Source organism: Dermacentor andersoni, chromosome 2 (genome assembly GCF_023375885.2).
Source record: "Dermacentor andersoni chromosome 2, qqDerAnde1_hic_scaffold, whole genome shotgun sequence".
NCBI classification, from domain to species: domain Eukaryota; kingdom Metazoa; phylum Arthropoda; class Arachnida; order Ixodida; family Ixodidae; genus Dermacentor; species Dermacentor andersoni.
The window spans coordinates 124,397,036-124,416,889 of record NC_092815.1 but is presented as its reverse complement, the minus strand read 5'-3'; the positions used below and the strand labels follow the sequence as shown (position 1 = coordinate 124,416,889).

Here is a 19,854-nt window from a genome sequence, read left to right as displayed (position 1 = left end):
TTATTCATCCGCGTCGTGATAAGCCCGTATAACCCCTCATCACTCTTGATCATCCTTGTCAACTGATTGCAAATATATCAGTGTTAAGCGACGAGAAGTGAATGAGCCTTCACTGATCGTCGGCCAGACGGACTGCCCAACGATCTGTGAGGGCTCAAACACTTCGCGTCGCTTAACAAGGATGATCAAGGGTGATGAAGGGTCTTATGGGTTTCGTGCCTGCTTGACATTAAAACTTGCGTGATGAGTGGGCGCAGGTCTGAGTATGAAGGCTCGGTATAGGTTGGCTAGTGTTCCTCGGCAGCAGCGTCATCGTCAGAGGCGGTGTATACTATCGAGGCACCTCTGGGCACCTTGCGCTGGCCATCACTGGCGTGATAAGGAGCACCGCCAGATGCATTGCAGGCGTTGCGTCTCCAAGGTCCCTAGATAAAACTTGTTTTATCTAGGGACGTTATGCGCGTCGACGGTGCAAAGGATCAGACCCACGGTAAGCGACAGCGATGGTCAGTGGCCGGTGAATTACGATGAAATAGCGCTAGCTTGTCGTTTGCTGTGTGCTATGCTCAGACCGGTGTGCGTACACACACTGCAACTCAGCAGGAACGCTATTACAGTGTGTGCGCACAACTCTTGTAACCAACAGAGGGAGCTGAGGACGCTGCCCGGGCTGCCCCGCCGAGCCGCATGGCAGACGCGCAATCTGGCGTCGCTTCATCCGAGTGGGCGCATGCGCCGACTTGGAGTATTTAGGCGCTGCCATAAGGTTAAAATAAGACCCCGCGTAAATGATCGGCACCACTCACTTTCCGTTTTTAAGCGGAAGCGTTGTGTCACTGGCAAATAATAATTAATCCACAAAGCGGCGAGAACGGCGCGTTTTTGAATTTACGGAGGAGGTCGTCTGCTTTACGGAATGGGAGGCCATTAGGCACTCAGTGGCGGTGTGGTAACGTGTCACACCACTACACAGTATAACTGAAGCTATGCACACTTGTTATTTAAAAACACCTCTGTCTGCACATGTGCAAATACCGGTTCGGAGCATGTATTCGCCGTCTTCGTCGAACTTGATATCGGCCGCTATTCAGCATGCCGGCACGAATAGAGAGTTGTTCGAGCATTGGATCCAGCAGCGTTGGCTATTCACATACAGCAACTGCGCTGGTTTGTCTGATGCTAGTTATCCTCGATTTTTTCCTCTGCGCTATGAGGGAGCGTCTCCATGAGGCATCGTGTCGGTCATCCGGTGGCAGATATGCGACGGCCACAGCGACGAGCGCCGTCAGCAAGGACTGTATTGCGAGAGCCGCGTCCTGTCGCCGTCCTAACAGGCGCGTGAACGCTATGTAGCCCGCGTTATCGCCGACGATGGCGCAGGCGTAACCAAGGAGGCCCGCCTCGCATCGCAAAATCGCCGGGTACAAGCTGATGGTGAGAAAAAACAAGAAAGCAACCGGAAGGGTCAGGGAGACACGCATAAAAATGTACAGGACGTCCTGCCATGGCGAGGCTTTGTCTGTGTGCGTGGCGAAGGCGACGGCCGACGAAGCGGCGAAGACCAAGGCGGAGATCGCTACGGCTCGCCTGACTCCCCCATAGTAGTCCAGGACCGGCCAGACGAAGACGAACATGGGACCCAAGCCGATGAACGTGGCGCTACGCACGTAGATGTCGCTGGTCAAGCCCCGTTCTTCCACGTGGTGGCTGTAGGCCCAGCTCATGACAAGCCAGAGGAAGACGAGTATAAGTGTTCGTTCTCTGAGCCACACCGAACGGAAGAGACCAACTTTCTCCTCGGATAGCAGGTCGTCCTGCTCGCGCCTGTAGCTCTCCATCTCACAGTGTAACTGTCTGCGAGCGTCACTCTGCGACACCTTGTTGACACTGCATGCCCTGCGGACTACTCTCTCGGCTTCTTCGATATTGTGCGTGGCCAGGAGCCAGGTGGGCGACTCCTCAACCACGTAGAAGCTGGCAAGGAGCACCAAGGCGAGCGTGGCGACAACAACCTGCGACAAGGCCCAGTCGAGCTGGTACGAGCGCACGAAGTACAGCAGTACCGGCACGAAGACGCTCGAGAGCGCCGGTGCGAGGAAGCAGTAGAGCAGCCGGCGGGACGCCGTCGTCACTTCGTACAGGAGAACGTACTGCACGACCATGCACTTTGACAACACCGAGACCGCAGCCTGCGTCACGACGAACGTCTTAAAGTCGCTCGCCATGCTGCTGACCCCGAGCGTCAGCAGGAGTCCCGTGGTGCCGACGAAGGTGACCGTCTTACGCCCCGCCCGGTCCGCAGCCATGCCTATCAGCGGCAGCGAAAGGACGTTCGCGCAGACAACGACCACATGGGCGACGTTGTTCAGCCAGCTCCGCTGGCACACGAGGTTCCACTCGCTGACGACGGTGTTGCCGTGGTCACTCAGGTTGAACTCCCAGGCGGCGCAGGGCACGACCCGAGCCGAGTCGCCCGCGTCGGGAGGCTCGCGCACCGTGCAGCGGCTGTAGTTCCCGTCGGCGTCCCGCGGAATAGCCAGCGCTTTCCACGCGTCCACGCTCGTGTTGGAGAAGCCGGGCGGCCGCGCGCACCAGTGGTCTAATTCGCGCATCGAACTTCTGAAGAGTCTCGCCTGGGTGAGCGCGATGGTGCCGGCGACCGCTGTGACGATGAGCAGCCTCACTTGGAACACGCCGTCGCCGAACGGAACGCACACTCGAGCGCCGTCGGAACTTTGCCGACGGTGCAACTCTTTCTCTTTCGCCTGCAGCTCTGACTCCTTCGCGCCCGGGCACTTCTCCTTCGTGTGCGCTTCGGGACCGCTTCCGGTGCTGAATAGATTCGAAATACGTTTGAACGACGGTATCCATGTAGTTCTTTCATGCATACTGGCCGGTGCTTCTTACTCCTCGAGGTGCTTCTTCTTTCTCGATGCGTCGCGTGCCACAGAGGGTGCTGCGGCAAGTCTGCAGAGAAATACGCCCGCGGCGCTCTTAGTTACTTTGATACAGCGATCCGCCTTCATATCTGAGAGTACAAAAATATGTGTAAAAAGGAGCCACCGGGCACACCACAATATGAAGGAAGCGAAGCCTGTTTCAATTAGCTAGGCGTAGCAGTAGTAGAGGAGGACTGGGACTTCGCTTTGTCGCCCGCAGCTGTTAGCTGTCTGCGTCACAACGACGAAGGCGATGTATGTTTTTCTAGTGAGTAATGCCGATTGGAGGCACCTGCAGAGGGAAGTGCGACACACATCTAATTGCACTTAAGGCTTCATTCCCCACAATGGCGCATACCCAGTTGTATATATCTGCAGTGCAAAAGATACTGCCATGGCAGTGCACCAGATATCAGCGTATTTTCTATTCCAGCACATACTAAGGGACCAGTTTGTCGATATATATATATATATATATATATATATATATATATATATATATATATATATATATATGGGCTGCCCAACCCTGGGGAAGCGGCAAAGTGAGCGTCGTACTAAACAAGGACAACGAGAATGACGCGGTAAAAAGAATATTTTCTATTTGAAGAAAATTATCAACCTGCCCAGTGTGCTTATAAGTGAACGTTGCTTACCTTTATTTTTTCTGAACGTTTCATTTCCGCACAGATCCTTCCGGCAGAGGGAGGCGTCTATGCCACCCCCCTAAAGTATGAATGTAGCGCGCCTTCCTACTTCATCGTCTCTAAATTTATGAAATGGCGGTAAAGTCCGCAACCATAGCAGAAAGCAAAAATGGAGAAAGCTAAAATGGAGAAAGCAAATAAGCAAGAACCAGCCGAAAGGCACCAAGCACAAACGAACAATAAACGCAAGCTTATGATCTGGCTATGGAATTGTCGCGGGTTCCGCAACAAGAAATCGGTCTTGCAACAAGACATCAGACATACGACAGACAAGCCGGACATCATACTCATTCAGGAGACCAACACCGACACACCCACACTTCCTGGATATGAAACAGTTGCCATTCCACCAACAGAAGCCTGCAGCGACGTAGCGACGTAGCGACGTTTGTTAGTAACAGGCTCGCGTGGGCCGAAATTGACAGAAGTAATCCGGACAGCAAATACGAGCCCTTGTTCATTGAAGTCTTTCCGAAAGGCAAAAAGGCTAAGAGCATACTAGCACTGAACATATACAGCAGCCCGAACCACAGAACGCAAAGTTTCAGAAGGCTGTTGAAGAAGGCAAGGGACAAAGCCGGGGACAACCCACTGATTATTGCCGGAGATTTCAACGCCCCAAACGTAGAATGGGGCTACGGCGCCACCAGCGCCAAAGGCAGAAATCTTGCCACCGAAGTGGAAGAGATGGGCCTCAACCTGATCACGTCCGCGCTCTACCCTACCAGGATGGGCAACTCGGTCTCGAGGGACACCACCCCAGACCTCACGTTCGTTCTCAACACCGAGGGGGCCACCTGGCATATTACCGGCGACGACCTCGGCAGCGACCATTACATTGTGGAAACGTCAACAGCAGTCGCCTTGAAACCACTACGAAAGTGGAGATACACGGATTGGGATGCGTTTAGGCAGATAAGAAAGGAACGTACCGACAAGCCCGCTACACTAGAACAGTGGACGCAAGAACTAAAGGAGGACGCCTGCAACGCGACCAAGGAAATAGAAACAGATGTCCAGACAATCGGGATGGACGCTAAACTCGCTCACATGCTGGAAGCGAAAAGATTCATACTGCAGAGATGGCTTACCCAGAGACTCAATAGAAGACTTAGGAAAAAGATTGCTTTACTGAACAAGGACATTGAGCACCACTGTGTGGTACTCTCCAACCAACAACGGGACGAAGTATGTGCAAGGGCCGAAGGCAGCATGACATATGGAAAAACTTGGAATCTACTCAAACACCTTCTTAACAAAGGTCAAACCAGGAGCTCCCAGACCAAGGCGGCTGACAAGATAGCGAAACGTGAACTCAAAAACACCAATGATCAGGAATTTTCGGCAAGACTTGCCGAAAGATACGTGCCATTCTCGAGCAGCCACGAAAACGAGGCCGAGGCACCCGGTTCCCCGTACACGGGAGCGGACAACCGCGACCTCGATGAACCCTTCACCGTGGAAGAAATCAGGACCGTCCTTCAAAACTTGGATGGCACATAGGCCCCAGGTCCGGACGGTATTAGTAACAAGGCCCTTCGTAACTTGGACGAAGACTCCGTCCGGTCGCTAGCGGATCAACTCAATCAGGTCTGGGCTTCCGGCAGGGTCCCACCGGAATGGAAGAACGCCACCACGGTTCTCATTCCAAAGCCCAACAAGCCCTCAAGCGTCGATAACCTCAGACCCATATCACTCACGTCGTGGTGGGTAAGGCGGCGGAACACGCCTTTCAGTACAGAATCTCCAGACTCCTCGAAACCAAGGGACTGTTACCACACACCCTCATCGTATTTAGACCCGGTCTATCAACTCAAGACAGCATGATTTTAATCAAGCACCAAATCATTGATGACCCCATTAGAAACGCCAAGGCCATTCTTGGGTTGGATCTAGAGAAAGCGTTCGATAACCTCTCTCACCAATACATTGTGGACACCATTTCAGAACTCAACCTCGGAGCTAGATTCCACTCGTACGTCAAGTCATTCTTGGATAACAGGACGGCTACGCTCCGATTTGCCGACCTCTCCACGGAGACACTCTCGCTGGGGAGCAGGGGCACCCCCCAAGGCTCGGTCATCTCCCCTATGCTTTTCAACCTTGCCATGGCGGGACTTGCTCAGAAACTAGGGCAGATCCACGGGCTCGAGCATACCATATACGCAGATGCCATCACCATGTGGGTGTCCAAAGGAACCCCGGGCATAGTGCAGGACATCTTGCAAGAAGCAGTGAACGCCATAGAAGAATTTCTAATTCCCACAGGACTCAGATGCTCGCCTACCAAGTCGGAGCTGCTCGTACGCAGACCCACGCAGAAGGGTCGCAGGCCATACTCGTCAGACTTCGATTATAATCAAGAAATTACCGTACGAACCACTTCGGGACACACCATACCGTGCGTCGACAAAATCAGAGTCGTGGGCATGGTCGTAGAGACTAACGACGTCAGTGCCTCTACGGTTCAGAAGCTCATCACCAAAACCAACAATGCTATTGGGCTCATCAGAAGAATTGCCAATAGACACAGGGGCCTCAAGGAACATAATCTCATCAAACATACACGCGTTCGTCACCTGTCACTTCGCACACGTTGGGGCAATGCTCAATTGGACACGATCCGAAAGAGACAGACTGAATGACCAAATCAGAAAGGTCACCAAGCAAGCCCTCGGCATTCCAACCAGCACCAGCAACTAGAAGCTGGGGCACTTGGGCATGCACAACACCCTGGAAGAAATTGCCGAAGCCCAGCAGCGCGCCCAACTTGCTAGGCTTTCAACGACGCCTTCGGGGCGCACGATCCTAGAGAAGCTAGGCTTTGCTCAAGGAGACATAGAAAAAGACTTTGCGGACCTCCCACGGGACATCCACGCCACGATCACGGTCCGCCCTATACCCAGAAACGTACACCCCGAAAACAACAGGGGCAGACGACAAGCGAGAGGACAATTCCTTCTTAACCAAGCCTTGGCGAACCGTGAACGCTCAGCTTTTGTGGACGCGGCAGCATACACGGGAAACAAAGCTTTCGCAGTGACGGTTGTGGACGGCTGCGGATCCACAAGATACGCAGCCACGGTAATTGGAAGGAAGCCTGAACAGGCTGAACAGGTTGCGATCGCTGTTGCGCTCACCGACGACAATCTTTCCCATATCTACAGCGACTCCATAGCCGCTATCAGAGCTTTCCAAAAGGGCACGGTCTGCGCACAGGCTCTCAGAATTGTTTCAAAGAAAGATATTAAGAACCACTTCATATACTGGTTCCCGGCACACTTAGGACCAAAGATCGGCGACGTTCCCAACCTTAACGAGGCGGCACACGAGGCTGCGCGCGCGCTTACAGACCGCGCGGCTTCACCCAACCACTCGGAGAATAAGGACGCGCCCACCACATACAATGCAATCACTAAACACTGCTACCTACAACGCAGACAGTATAGCACGCCACACCGCACGCTCACTCGAGCTCAAGCGGTTACACTCAGAATGCTACAAACAGACACATACCCCACGCAAAACAGATTACATCATTACATGCCTGAGCTCTACGACAAGTCTTATTGCACCAATTGCAATACACGCGCAACTACATTTTTCGCGCAACTCTGGCGTGACAAAGCCTCATCTTGAACTTTCTGTGGTAATTGAGCCATCTGTGTACAAAAGAATGAAGTTTTGGTATTTTTCAAAGATATGGTATGATGCCAACTGCACCGCTGCAATGGCTGTTGTCTAGTTTTTAAGCGAAATAATGCCTTCTACTGATGTTTCAGCTGTAATGAAGCAGACGCGCCTTTGTCTCCGAGAGCGGCTCGGAGACGACGACGACCACCCGTTCGGTGTTTAGCAAGAGATCACTGCGTTTACCGAATTCAGCCCCTGGCCCTGATGGTGTCACAACTGCAATGTTAAAAATATTGTTACAGGAATCGCCGAACGTTCTTTTAGACCTGGTGAGTTATTCAATTAAATAATCTTGGATTCCGTTGCAATGGAAGCTCGCCCAAGTAATATTGATGCTTCAGAAACAAGAAGGAAGGTATGTATTGGAGAACATTAGGCCCATTGCGCTTACATCAAACGTAGTAAAATTCATTGAGACGCTTCTTCACCGTCGTATCATGAAATTTATTAATCATAATTCCATTCTTAGTCCCTGACAGATTGGTTTCAGGGCCGGCTGCTACATCTGGCATGCCCACGTCGACTTAGAAAGCCGAATACAACTCGCTCGACGTCATAAGCAATACGCTGCCTTAGTGACGATCGATATCGCTAAAGCATACGACACCGTGGAGCACACTGTATTGATCAATCGGTTAACTTCCTGTGGTGCTCCTGGGTGTATAGTAGCGTGGATTCAGGCATTTGTAGGTGAAAGAGAATTCTATTGCTACGAAAGCGGCCTTTCTTCTTCTAAGTACAAACAAACGAGAGGCTTACCGCAAGGCTCAGTCCTTTCCCCGGTGCTTTTTAATATTCTCATGAGCACACTAACTTGTCATCAAGAAATAACTACTTATGTTTATGCAGACGATATTGCGTTTTTTGCATCTGCAAACGACATCCACACGCTATACCAACGACTGCAAGCTTACCTTTATGCTCTGGAGAGGTGGTTAGATGTTAGTCACTTTACACTCAATGCCAGCAAATGTGCTGTTCTCGTTTTTCCGATACGTGACATAGTGCACATTTCATTGTCTTACCACCTTCAAGACATAGCACAGGTGGAATCTGTTAAACACCTCGGAATTATTTATAACGCCTCTCTCAACTGGCGCTCACACATAGAACATGTGACTGGAAAAGGTACCCGTGCAATTTGCATATTGCGTAGGCTGAGCAGTCGTCGAATAGGATTCAGAAGAGATACACTCCTAATGATATATCGTATGTACGTTCGCCCTGTAGTACAATTTAGTTGCGTGCTCTTCTCTGGAGCTCCAGCCTACATGTCCCGTCCTTTAATCCTCTTAGAAAAAGAAGCATTACGTCTGTGTTTAGGTCTTCCTAAATTTGTTGCAAATTCTATTCTTTATCTAGAATCCCGTGTTCCTTCACTTTCGTGCAGGCTCCGGATTTTGACAGTGCAGACGTTCTTAAGGATTTATGAATCACCGCTGCGTCATCCCCAAACAATCTTTATTTCACAACCTGCATTGTTTTTCGGTGTCATCTGGCCGCGACTACATACTCCGCAAATTATATTCGTGCAAAAATTACTTGACTCTTTGGGCGTGCGCATATGCGATGTACTTCCTATTCCCGACAGAGCTGTTGCAACGAGTATTCAATTCGATAACATTTTCCCTAATAATGCAAAATTACTTCCACACCGTATTCTAGACGGTATATTACAAGATCATCTGGAAAACCTTCAAACAAACATTGTAATTGCGACAGATGCTTCACAATGTGAAGAAAAGTCAGATGTAGAAATATTTTCCCTGATTCTGAATTGGACATTTTGTCTTCGGCTGCCAGGTTTCATACCTATCTTTTTAGCCGAATTCATGGCCGTGGTGCTGGCATTACGCAAATTAGGACCGTCACTTACGTCAGCCGTGATAGTCACTGATTCGTTATCATTGTGCTCATCCCTCACTGCTTCTAGTGATTCTCGCGTGATGAGGACATTTCATTCATTGGTACCTGGGTACTTGAGAAGCGTGCGTTTGATTAGGGTGCCTGGCCATAAAGGGCTAATCACAAATGAAATTGCAGACTCTCTAGCCAAGGCATCGATAAGTGGCCCGATTCTCCCTTGCTGTCCTTTGACTGGTTATGTTGCTGCTGCTAGATTTCGCAGGAGGGTCATTATCCAGACAGTATCAGGCTCCGCAATTGCCAACTCTGTGGATTACGGACATCTCCTACACCCTTGGCACAGATATTTTTGCCGAACACGAAAATTGAAGTGTCCATCACGAGGCTGCGCTGCCGTATACCTACATTGAACTTCTACCTCCACAGGTCTGGTCTGGTCCCCTCACGATTATGCTCATTCTGTGGCGAAGCGGAGACAATAGACCATTTATTGTTGTCTTGCAGACGTCTTTCTATTAAAAGAAAACAACTACTCGAAATCCCGCTTCGATCTATTGGTCTAACTTTATCAGTGCCTGTGATCCTACCTTTTGGAGCCACCATTATTGGGTTCACCACAGAAATGTTTGCTTGGCAATCCAAAATTACCTCATTGAAACCAGTCGATTTTCATGTTAGACTGATCGTTCTCCCTCCCAACCATAGCTTTCTTTTATTTCATGTCTATTATTATTATTATTATTATTATTATCATTATTTTATACCGGTTTTCATCTGATTATTTCCTTTTTTCTCCAAACACAAGACGTTTACTTTTAAACTCCAACGCTCAAATTGTTAACTCCCTTGTTATTACTATTATTTTTTTGCACCTAAGTGAACGACCCGATTCTTGGTCAATCCCCCACTGTGGGTATGTGCCACGGCCACTCAGGACAACAACAACAACAAGAGAGCTCGGGCTGCTCGCTGCTGCTAGGCTGCTGTTTATCTGCTGCTCCTCGCCTTTAATTAAACATCCTTACAAAGTTAGTACTTCTAAAAGCCGTGGAGGCAATCTTAAACCTGGATGACTGAAAGTCGACATAGCAAGCGGTGGAGTGTGCTGCTGGGATGCGCCGTGCACCTGAGAAGCAGAACAATCTTACTCGTTCTCCATTCTCCTTTCAACCGTTGCTGATGGTACATATTGTGGAACGGCATAGCACATGCCTCTGCAGTGTACCTTTAGGTGCACGTTATTGAGTACCAGATGGTCGACAATAATTACGAGCCCTCTACTTCGGCATCTCTCATCGACTCTCACAGTCCAAGCTAAAAAATAAATAAAAATAATTCTGCAGATTCCAGACTCTGCGGGAATCGATGTTGTGCGAAACATCTTGAAGGTTGCCGGCCACCCAGCTTCGTTCGAGCCTTGGAAAAGCGAGCAGTTGTGTGTGTGACGCGAGCGCGTACGTTCGTGTAGCGCTAAATAAAAAAAAATACTTTTTTTTTCGTGGGTCCACTTACATTTCGATATATTTCTTTGAGGCGCGTGCTCTTCTGTGTGCGGGAATGAAATGGTCAAGATCAGCATGAGTTTGCAACAGCCGGGATAACTTGCTCGTTAATTACTTTTTTGCAAGGATGCATGTTTTTCCTGCGTGGTTCATCATCGTACCAAAGCCATAAATTTTATACGAAGCTCGAAAGATTTACATGGCTTGCGCATGCTGACTGCGCCATCACTGCGGAAACCTCGTTCACTAAACGCCCAGACCCCTGAATGAAGTAGACAACATTAAAATCAACCCGGCTTTGAGGTCCCGCTGCCAATGCAGGCAACGCAGGTGTCGAAGCAGTTCTGTAACATTTGCAAAGTGCCTCCATGCGCCAGATCATGTGGTGCAACTCCTTCTACGCACTGCGCTCTGGGCGCACATCCTGGAAAAAAATTACTCCTTTTTCAGCGCACAGGAGGAAACGCCACTCATCAGCGGGTCCTTTTTAGCACACACTCCAGAACAGTGACCTCCCTAGCTAAATTCTAGACACATACCTTTACACTGAAATCCTTAAGCGCTGGCAGTTTGTTTGCCTTTGATGAGCAAGCTGTGCGTTTACGTGCTGTTTGTCGTGCGCCTGTCCCCAGGCGCCTTCCTAACAGCGGCTCAAATGCAAAGCCTAACCATTCACGGACAACTCGTGCGAAATCAAAAAGTAAGGTTAAAGCTGCGCGGGGGAAGCAGGCGCTCGGGTGTATTGCATGACACTGAGGTTTCGAATGTAGCTTACATGAACCACGTGGCAGAAAATGGGTAGGTCTGTTGACATCAATAACGGAGATCGGAGATACGATAATAGTGCACTATCAGGTTGTAGCGCTCGCTCTGGAGAAGTTTTCACATTAAATCTTATTAATAGGCAAGGCGACGTCGTCGCAGCCCTCATGCGCTGACGACTGACGCTGATGCATATCGTGCGTTCGTAAAGGTGGCTTTCCTAATCCACAATAAAGGTGAGGGAACGATGTGGGTTCATGTTGGCATCCCCAGGCACGACCGCGTGTGAAGGGACCGCTGCAGTTCTCGCGTTGTATAGCTCAGTGAAAGGAGGAAAGCGTCGACAGGCATCTCCACCCACGCTTCTCTCCTGCCGAGGTACGCCTCAACGTGGGCCTCATACCAGAGAAGCCATTGCTCAGGGTGCTGGGCATGTCCACCCAGTGGGCCACACACACCCTTACACTCCTCAAAACCAGTGTCAAGGCGATATCACGCATGATCTCCCGAGTAACATCCAAGAACAAAGGCATGAAGGAAAGGGACACTCTCCGACTGGTCAGAAGCCTGGTGGTGAGCAGAATTACATACAGCCTGCGCTACTACCACCTCACACAGTCCGAGACGAAGCAGGCCGACACACTTTTAAGGCGGAAGCCTTTAATGGCTTGTTGTCAAGGTCATCTGCCGTTAGCGGAAACTGTCACAGCTTTCCGACTTCCTGATAGGTCTCCGCTGTGTCGTGACGTCACTGTCGCTAGGCACAGGTGTGCGCTTCCTGATTGGCTCACGTGCGTGACGTTACTGTCGTCAAGTGCGGGTGTCGGGGTCGTTCGGCGCCACGCGGGATGACTCATCACATCGGCACGCGTGGCGGCCGTGTGTTCAACGGTGCGCTCTGACGTCACTGTCGTCAGGCGCTTGAAGTGGCCTCCCGATTGGGCGCTGTGTGGCCTGACGTCAATGTCGTGGGGCGCGCGTGGCGACCGTCTGCTTGGGTACGGTGTGGCGGTGGCGGTGGCGGCAGTTTACTTTGCGATATCATGTGGGAAGGATGCCTCGTCTCGCCAACCAGTGTCTCTCCAAACACGCGACGTGCGGCAGCCGCTGAACGCAAGCGGCGCTCAAGAGAGGCTGAGCGTCTACGTCGAATGCATCAGGGCGGCGAGGCGCGTCCGACACCACAGAGTCCGGGGACGCGACGGGCCAACGCAAGAGAGGTCATGCGTTTGAAGCGACTCGCTGCATCTCCGGGTACCAAGGCTCGTAAGCGCCCTTACCGCCATTTTGCCGCGGCAAGCCGAGCAAGTACAAGTCAATCGAGCGAAGTGGATGATGAGGATGGCCAACTACACCCCGACACCACCATGGAAGACACGTCTCCTCCTGATCCACAAACGGCACTGCAACAGTTCGGCGCTGCAAAGCAGTCATCCTGGATGTGTACCCACTAAAGCACAAGTTCACCTGCCATCAATTGCAAGCCGACATCCTCCCACATGACAGCTTTGAAATTATACGCCCAGAAGACATCGAAACGATAGACATAGGCGTAAACGACGTTGCAGGCATTTAATAAACAAACAAACATTCGCATAACAGTGTACGAGTTGTGGGCCTCTGTGGTGTTTCCGACGCAACAAATCGCCATTGGCAATGATGTCAGGCTTCCGCCGTTTCACACTTCAGTCTCGACAAAGTGTCTTCCATTTTTTTGAGGATGGCTTTCAAGACCGCTCTCCGCCTGCCGATTGAAAAATTATTGGCGCTAGGGTTGCCCAACCCCCTCAGCAAACTGACAGAAGCTTTTTACGTCTCGTAACAACAGAGACTTGCGTGGACTCGCGCGGGCCGGCACGTGCTACACACCTTGTGGTTCCAAGCTATAACATCACGAACCCAAGAAACCTGCTCGATACCTCGTCATGTCCAAAACAGGTATCCCGTTGCCCCGATACCACGCAACATGGACCCTAAACTACACTCCGGCAGGAGGAGAGCAAGGGCCCAGTACATGGAGAAAGCATTCAGGTTCGATATCATGGCCCCTTTTACGGACGCCGCCATGTATGGGACGAACAACAAGGACGCAGTGACTGGTACGCGACCACCGAGGCCATGTCACCTCCGCTGCATCGACCCGCCCCAGCACGATCATGGAAGCCGAAGAGTTGGCCATCACGTTAGCCATCCGCGAAGGCCAACACGCAAACAAACCACTGATGATCCTCACGGATTCCCAGCAGTCCTGCCGCAACTTCCTACAGGGAAGAATTGGAAGACCTGCTGCCCAAGTCCTAGCCAAGAAGGACCCTGAGAGCATCATCACCCAAACCATAATCTGGATACCAGGCCACACCAGCATCACGGGCAATCTGCAGGCCGACAGAGCAGCTCGAGGATTCGTGCATAACCGATAGCTCATCACGCCGGCTGCAGAAAACTCGGACCCTGTCGACCTCGAGTATTCAGCCATCGTGAACTACAACAGAGAGAGTCGCTTGCCATATCCACCACCCGATCGAAATCTAAAGACAGAGGATGCCGCTGCCTGGCGTATTACACATATTACGCGTATTACACTTACACGTATTACACATACACATATTACATCGCATACACCCCACAGCCTACAGGGACGAATGCCCGTTGTGCGGGGCCACACCAACCCTATACCACATTACGTGGCAGTGCAAGCTACACAACCTAGACCACCCCGACAGGAACACCACGAGGGAGCAATGGGAGGCACTGCTGTCCAGCTGGGCCCTCGACGACCAGCTCAAGCTGATACAGAGAGTTGAGAAGATGGCAAGAGCCAGCGGAGCCCTGGACTAGTGGCACCGACCACTAGCGATTCTTCTGATTATTTTTTTAATAACGTTTATCTGTCTATCTATCTATCCCGCTTGCCTTAACCCAGGAAAAGTCAAAGGCCAACTGCAACGCAATTTTATGTTGGCTACGTTTGTTATGAGTGAGTAGTATATACTACTCAATCAACCTTGGACTAATGAGATAGCGTATAAGATGACTATATAACAGTTTAGAGCACTCTACAAATAATTTTTTTACAAAGGCTGTAGTTGATATACGCATATTTTACTTGGCATGCAAATTTTACATGGCGTCTCCCACATTCTCGATAACTTTGCTATATGTGGCGTTTCCTACCTCATGTTCTGCGCCGTTTGTCAAGCAGATTTACGACACTTTAGAGCCATGGCGGTAGTTAGTGCAGGAACTTCAAACTTTGCCTACACATTAGCTTTAACCTACACCTATTTTAATCGAATATTAGGGGTGCGAGAATAGTAATTTCTGAAACCGAACGAAATGGTAATCGAATAATACTATGAAGGAATCCAATGAAATCGAATATAGAGTACTTTTCTAGTCGTTACAAAATAAAAAAAAGACCGTTGTTTTCACAAATATTATAGAATCATGTTTATATGCTAGTATTGACATAATTAGCAACTCTCTGCTACAACATTGCACGTTATAAGCGTTGTTTCTTGAAGGTCCAAATAAAAGGCGCGGACCGATATCCAGTTTGTTCCATGCCAGAACTTCTTCGCAGAATGCGAATGATCGCTTCTTAGAAGAAAAATACTTACTCCCTGGACGACCTGTGCTAATCACAATACTACTACTATTCATACCACTCTCCGCACCACTATGCATGCCCTCTCGCGTTTTTGTGTGCTTTATGTGACCACCAGGATAAAATTCATTGTCCTTTTGACAATATTTTTCGAGTAATTTTGCGCAGTAGAATGCTTAAACTATCGGAAAAGTATCGGTATTTACGAATACCGACTATTAGATTATTATTATTATCATTATTATTATATATGGAAACATACAAGCACACAAAGGAAACAGGGAGGGAGCAAGCTGACAACTGCAACCGAGAGGGGCACAACGTCTGCTATACTCTGTCGGAAGGAGGGAATGAAAAGAGGAGAAGAGGAGAAGAAGATAAGAAACAAAGAAATCGGAAAGAAAATAGGAAATAAACAAATGACAGAGACTTTGAAGACCGAATAGAATAAGACAATCTTCAATTTTTTACTCGATATTTTCGAATATACCTACAACCCTAACTATGGAACCCTGGAGCGGCTGAATAAGTAACTTTCTTGAAAGACTGTATGTAAGCTAAAGAAATTAAACGTTTTTCGCACGTTATTGAACGCATGCTTACAACTTCACCGAAATATAACCAACGTGCGTCGCATAGTTACCTGAGGAGACCAGGAAAACCAACTACTCGCCTCGTATAACGCACGGAAATTGGAAGAAAACAAGCATTAAGTAAATATTTTCAAAAGACCTAATTCACCGATATACACTTGAAGCATATAAGTACACGTCAGCCATAGAATGGCCCCCATTTTCTCTAAATGTGAAATTGCTGCCATTTTTGACCCTCCAAATGCAACGGCGAAACTATGTAAACGTTCCATATTGCTACGGAACAGTATTTCCAATGACGATGAGGCGAGCAGTGAGAAGACGACGACGACGTTTGGAAGCTAGCGCTGGCTGTTGCCTCTTGGCCAAGTGCGGCGTGTTCCCTTGTAAATATACTTGTATATAGCTTTTCGTCTGCGTCTTCCTACGTAACACATCTGGTGGAGGTGGACGTTCCCTGTACCTCATCACGGAGCTTCGCAGTGGACGGTACGTCGAGTCTTCCTTCATGGCTCCCGACGATAACAACTCGACTCACCCGCCTCCGACACCTGCTGCCACTTCGACGACCTACATTACTCTCCCCGCTCCCCTTGATCCTGTCGTATTCTCGGGCAAAGATGGGGAAGACGTCGAGGACTGGATCAGCCTGTACGAACACGTCAGCCGAAATAACCGGTGGGACTCTACTATCATGCTCGCCAACGTAGTCTTTGACCTCAGCGGCACACCTCCAGTTTGGTTTCGGACGCACGAAGATGAGCTCACCGCTTAAGCTTAAGCAAAAGCTTCGCTTAAGCAAAAGCTTCGGGACCTTTCAGCAACCCATACGGCCACCTACTTGCAGCGCAGAAGGCGTTATCAAGCCATGTGCAGACGTCAACGGAGTCCTACGTCACGTACATTCAGGAAGTCTTGGCTCTGTGCCGAAAAGTTGACGCACACATGACTGAGTCCGACAAGGTATCCCACATCCTCAAAGGCATTGCCGATGACGCCTTCAACTTGCTCGTTTTCAACGTGGCGACGGTGGATGCAGTTATAAAAGAGTGCCGCCGCCTGGAACTCGCTAAAAGCCGACGTATCGACCAGCAGTATGCCCGTTTGCCCAACAGCCCAGCGACACCTTCCTGTGCCGACGCTCCTCGTACCAACAACACTGGCGATGTTACCAGGATCGTCCGGCGTGAGATCGAGGCCGCCTATCTGGCTGCCTTCAACTCCAGCTCCTCCAACGCACCTGCAGTCACGGTTTCCCTGATCAAGGCAGTTGTCCGCCAGGAATTCGCAAACATGGGTCTTCACACCATCTGCTCGGCCCATCGCCCTGATACCCACCCGGCTTCTTCGACTCCGCCCCATCCTGCATCTTATTACCCATCACGTTTCTGCGACCCATCTGAATGGCGCACTGCTGACGACAAGCCCATTTGTTTTCGCTGCCGTCGAATCGGGCACATTTCTCGGCACTGTCGCAGTCGCTCGAGTTCTCCGACCCGGTCTACTTATACTGCATACTCTCGACCCTCGGGCGGCCCTTATCATTCCTATGCCGCACGCTCCAATAATGCCGCCACTGACTCTCTTGCGCCGAACCACCCCTATTCTCGTTCGCCTTCAACCCAATGACGACAATCTCGCTCTCCCCAGCACCGTCGCTCCTTTTCACCGACTTCCTTCGGACGCCGTTCCCAGCCGAAAAACTAGACTATGCAGCGCCTCGAGGTGACGCTGCATTGCTCCCTACGCCGCCAAATCCTCCATTGACGTTGCCCACTCATCTGAATCTTCTTGACGTGCAAGTCAATGGTGTTTCTGTATCTGCTCTTATAGACACTGGGGCGCATTTGTCGGTAATGAGCGCTGACCGTCGTAACCGCCTGAAAAAAATAATCACGCCCGCCATGACGCCTATTGTCCGTGTCACCGATGGCGGAACAACCCCCGTAATTGGTATGTGTGCCGCTCGCGTCTCCTTTGTTCATCGCTCCACTATCGTGCTATTGACAGTCATCACACACTGTCCCCACGGCATCATCCTCGGCTTAGACTTCCTCTCCGCACATTCTGCTCTCATCGATTGTTCCGCCAGTACTGTCCGCCTTGACCTGCCTGTTCCGGATCCCACTGAACCACACCCCAGTCGCCTCAGTTCCGTCGACTTCGTGCGCTTGCCACCTTTGGCACTGACTTACGTTGACTTAGTGTTATCCCCACCAGTGCCCGAAGGTCACTACATCGCGGCTCCTATGTAAGACGTCCCACTTACACACGGGATCACAATACCTCATACAGTTTTATCTATTACGGCGAATTGCGTCTGCCTGCCAGTGGTAAATTTTGGTTTGACGATACAAGGGCTGCCACGCGGGATGTCTCTCGCCCAGCTTTGCTCATTCGAGGATCACTCAATAGCATCTGTTGCAGTAGACGACAATTCAGCCGATCCTACTCTACCATCGCGGTCGGCAACTTGTACCATCGCCGGCTTGGAGAAAATGATTGCGCCCGACATGCCGTCCGAGCACGCTCGTGAGCTCTACCGTGTTCTGTTTTCCTATCAAGATATTTTTTACTTTAACGATCGTCCTTTGGCCCAAACTGCAGCTGTTAAACATCACATTAATACCGGCGATGCCGGCGATACCGGCGATACCGGCGAGCGTCAAGTTATTCACGCAGAAGTTCGCAAAACGCTTGCCAAGAACTTTATTGAACCGTCATGTAGTCCATGGGCGTCGCCTATTGTACTGGTAAAAAAGAAGGGTGGATCACGGCGCTCTTGCGTGGATAATCGGCACCGTAACAGGGTTACCGAAAAGGACGTGTATCCCCTACCTCGGATTGATGACGCCCTTGACTGCCTTCACGGTGCTCGCTATTTGTGCTCTATTGACCTTCGCTCCGGCTGCTGGCAGAATGCCGTGGACGATCTCGACCGCGAGAAGAACGTCTTTGTAACACCCGACGGTCTTTATCAATTCAAAGTGATGCCTTTAAGTCTATGTAACGCTCCTGTCACTTTTTAACGCATGATGGGCTCCCTTCTTCCCGGTTTCAAATGGTCCACGTGCCTGTGCTACTTGGACGACGTTATAATATTCTCCCCAACGTTCGCTACGCACCTCGAGCCCCTCTCAGCAGTCCTGGACGTTTTTCGTCAAGCCGGTCTGCAACTTAACGCATCAAAGTGCCAATTTGGCTGTCGCCAGATTACCGTCCTTGGGCATCTCGTGGACGCGAACGGAGTGCAACCGGACCCAGGCAAGATCCATGCTGTTACGCACTTCCCTGTTCCGAAGTGTGCGCAGCTTCATCAGCCTTTGTTCGTACTTCCGCCGTTTCGTGAAAAATGTTGCGGCCACAGCACGACCACTAACCGAGCTTTCGAAAAAAGACGCCCCTTTCCAGTGGGGCGATGACGAGGCCTGTGCATTCTCGCATCTAATCGAACTTCTCACAACGCCTCCCGTTCTGGCCCATTTTGATCCTTCTGCACCTACCGAAGTGCGTACTGATGGCAGCGGTCACGGAATTGGCGCAGTACTGGCACAACGCCAGCGCGGCGACGACCGTGTTATCACTTACGCCAGCAGGCTCCTCTCACCCTCGGAGCGCAACTATTCCATCATTGAGCGTGAGTGTCTGGCCCTAGTTTGGGCGGTTGCGAAGATCCGCCCATCCTTATATGGCCGATCCTTTTCCGTTTTGACAGACCATCACGCGCTTTGCTGGTTATGCTCACTGCAATATCCTACAGGAACACTTCGTCGCTGGGCCTTACGCCTCCAATAACATTCGTATACTGTCACCTACAAATCTGGCCGACTACACAAGGACGCTGACTGCCTGTCTCGCTACCAAGTAGACGAGCCTGATGACGCCGACAGTAGTACCGCCAACGGCATTTTCTCTGTCTGCCTTCGCTAACATCGCCGACGAGCAGTACCGAGACCTATCGTTGCGAGCACCGATCGAGCGTCTGCACTCTACACCTACCGACGCATTCGTTCGCCGATATGCCCTCCAGGGCGGCATTCTGTACCGAAGGAATTTTCTTCCTGACGGATCTGATCGTCTTCTTGTCGTGCCAAAACATCTAGGACAGACTGTGCTCTTTGAGATGCATGACGCACCCACTGCAGGACATCTTGGGGTAACCCACACGTACGACCGCGTCCGCCG

At 50.5% G+C, this 19,854-nt stretch overlaps 1 protein-coding gene across 1 annotated transcript; it reads right to left on the bottom strand.

The window, feature by feature from the left end:
- Window positions 1–287: 287 nt before the first annotated feature.
- Window positions 288–2,888, bottom strand: LOC126541183 (beta-alanine transporter-like). Its single transcript, XM_050187868.1, has 2 exons — window positions 1,588–2,888; window positions 288–369 (listed from the first exon to the last, which is right to left on the bottom strand). The coding sequence occupies exons 1-2, from the start codon at window positions 2,886–2,888 to the stop codon at window positions 288–290; spliced, it is 1,383 nt and encodes a 460-aa protein (XP_050043825.1).
- Between the last annotated feature and the right edge of the window lie 16,966 nt (window positions 2,889–19,854).

Excerpts from the sequence above, each read along its gene's own strand:
- LOC126541183 (XM_050187868.1), bottom strand. The coding sequence starts at position 2,888 with ATGCATGAAAGAACTACATGGATACCGTCGTTCAAACGTATTTCGAAT. Across the intron at positions 370-1,587 it reads GACTACTATGGGGGAGTCAG|TGATGGCCAGCGCAAGGTGC; the intron begins GCGAGCCGTAGC and ends TTATCACGCCAG.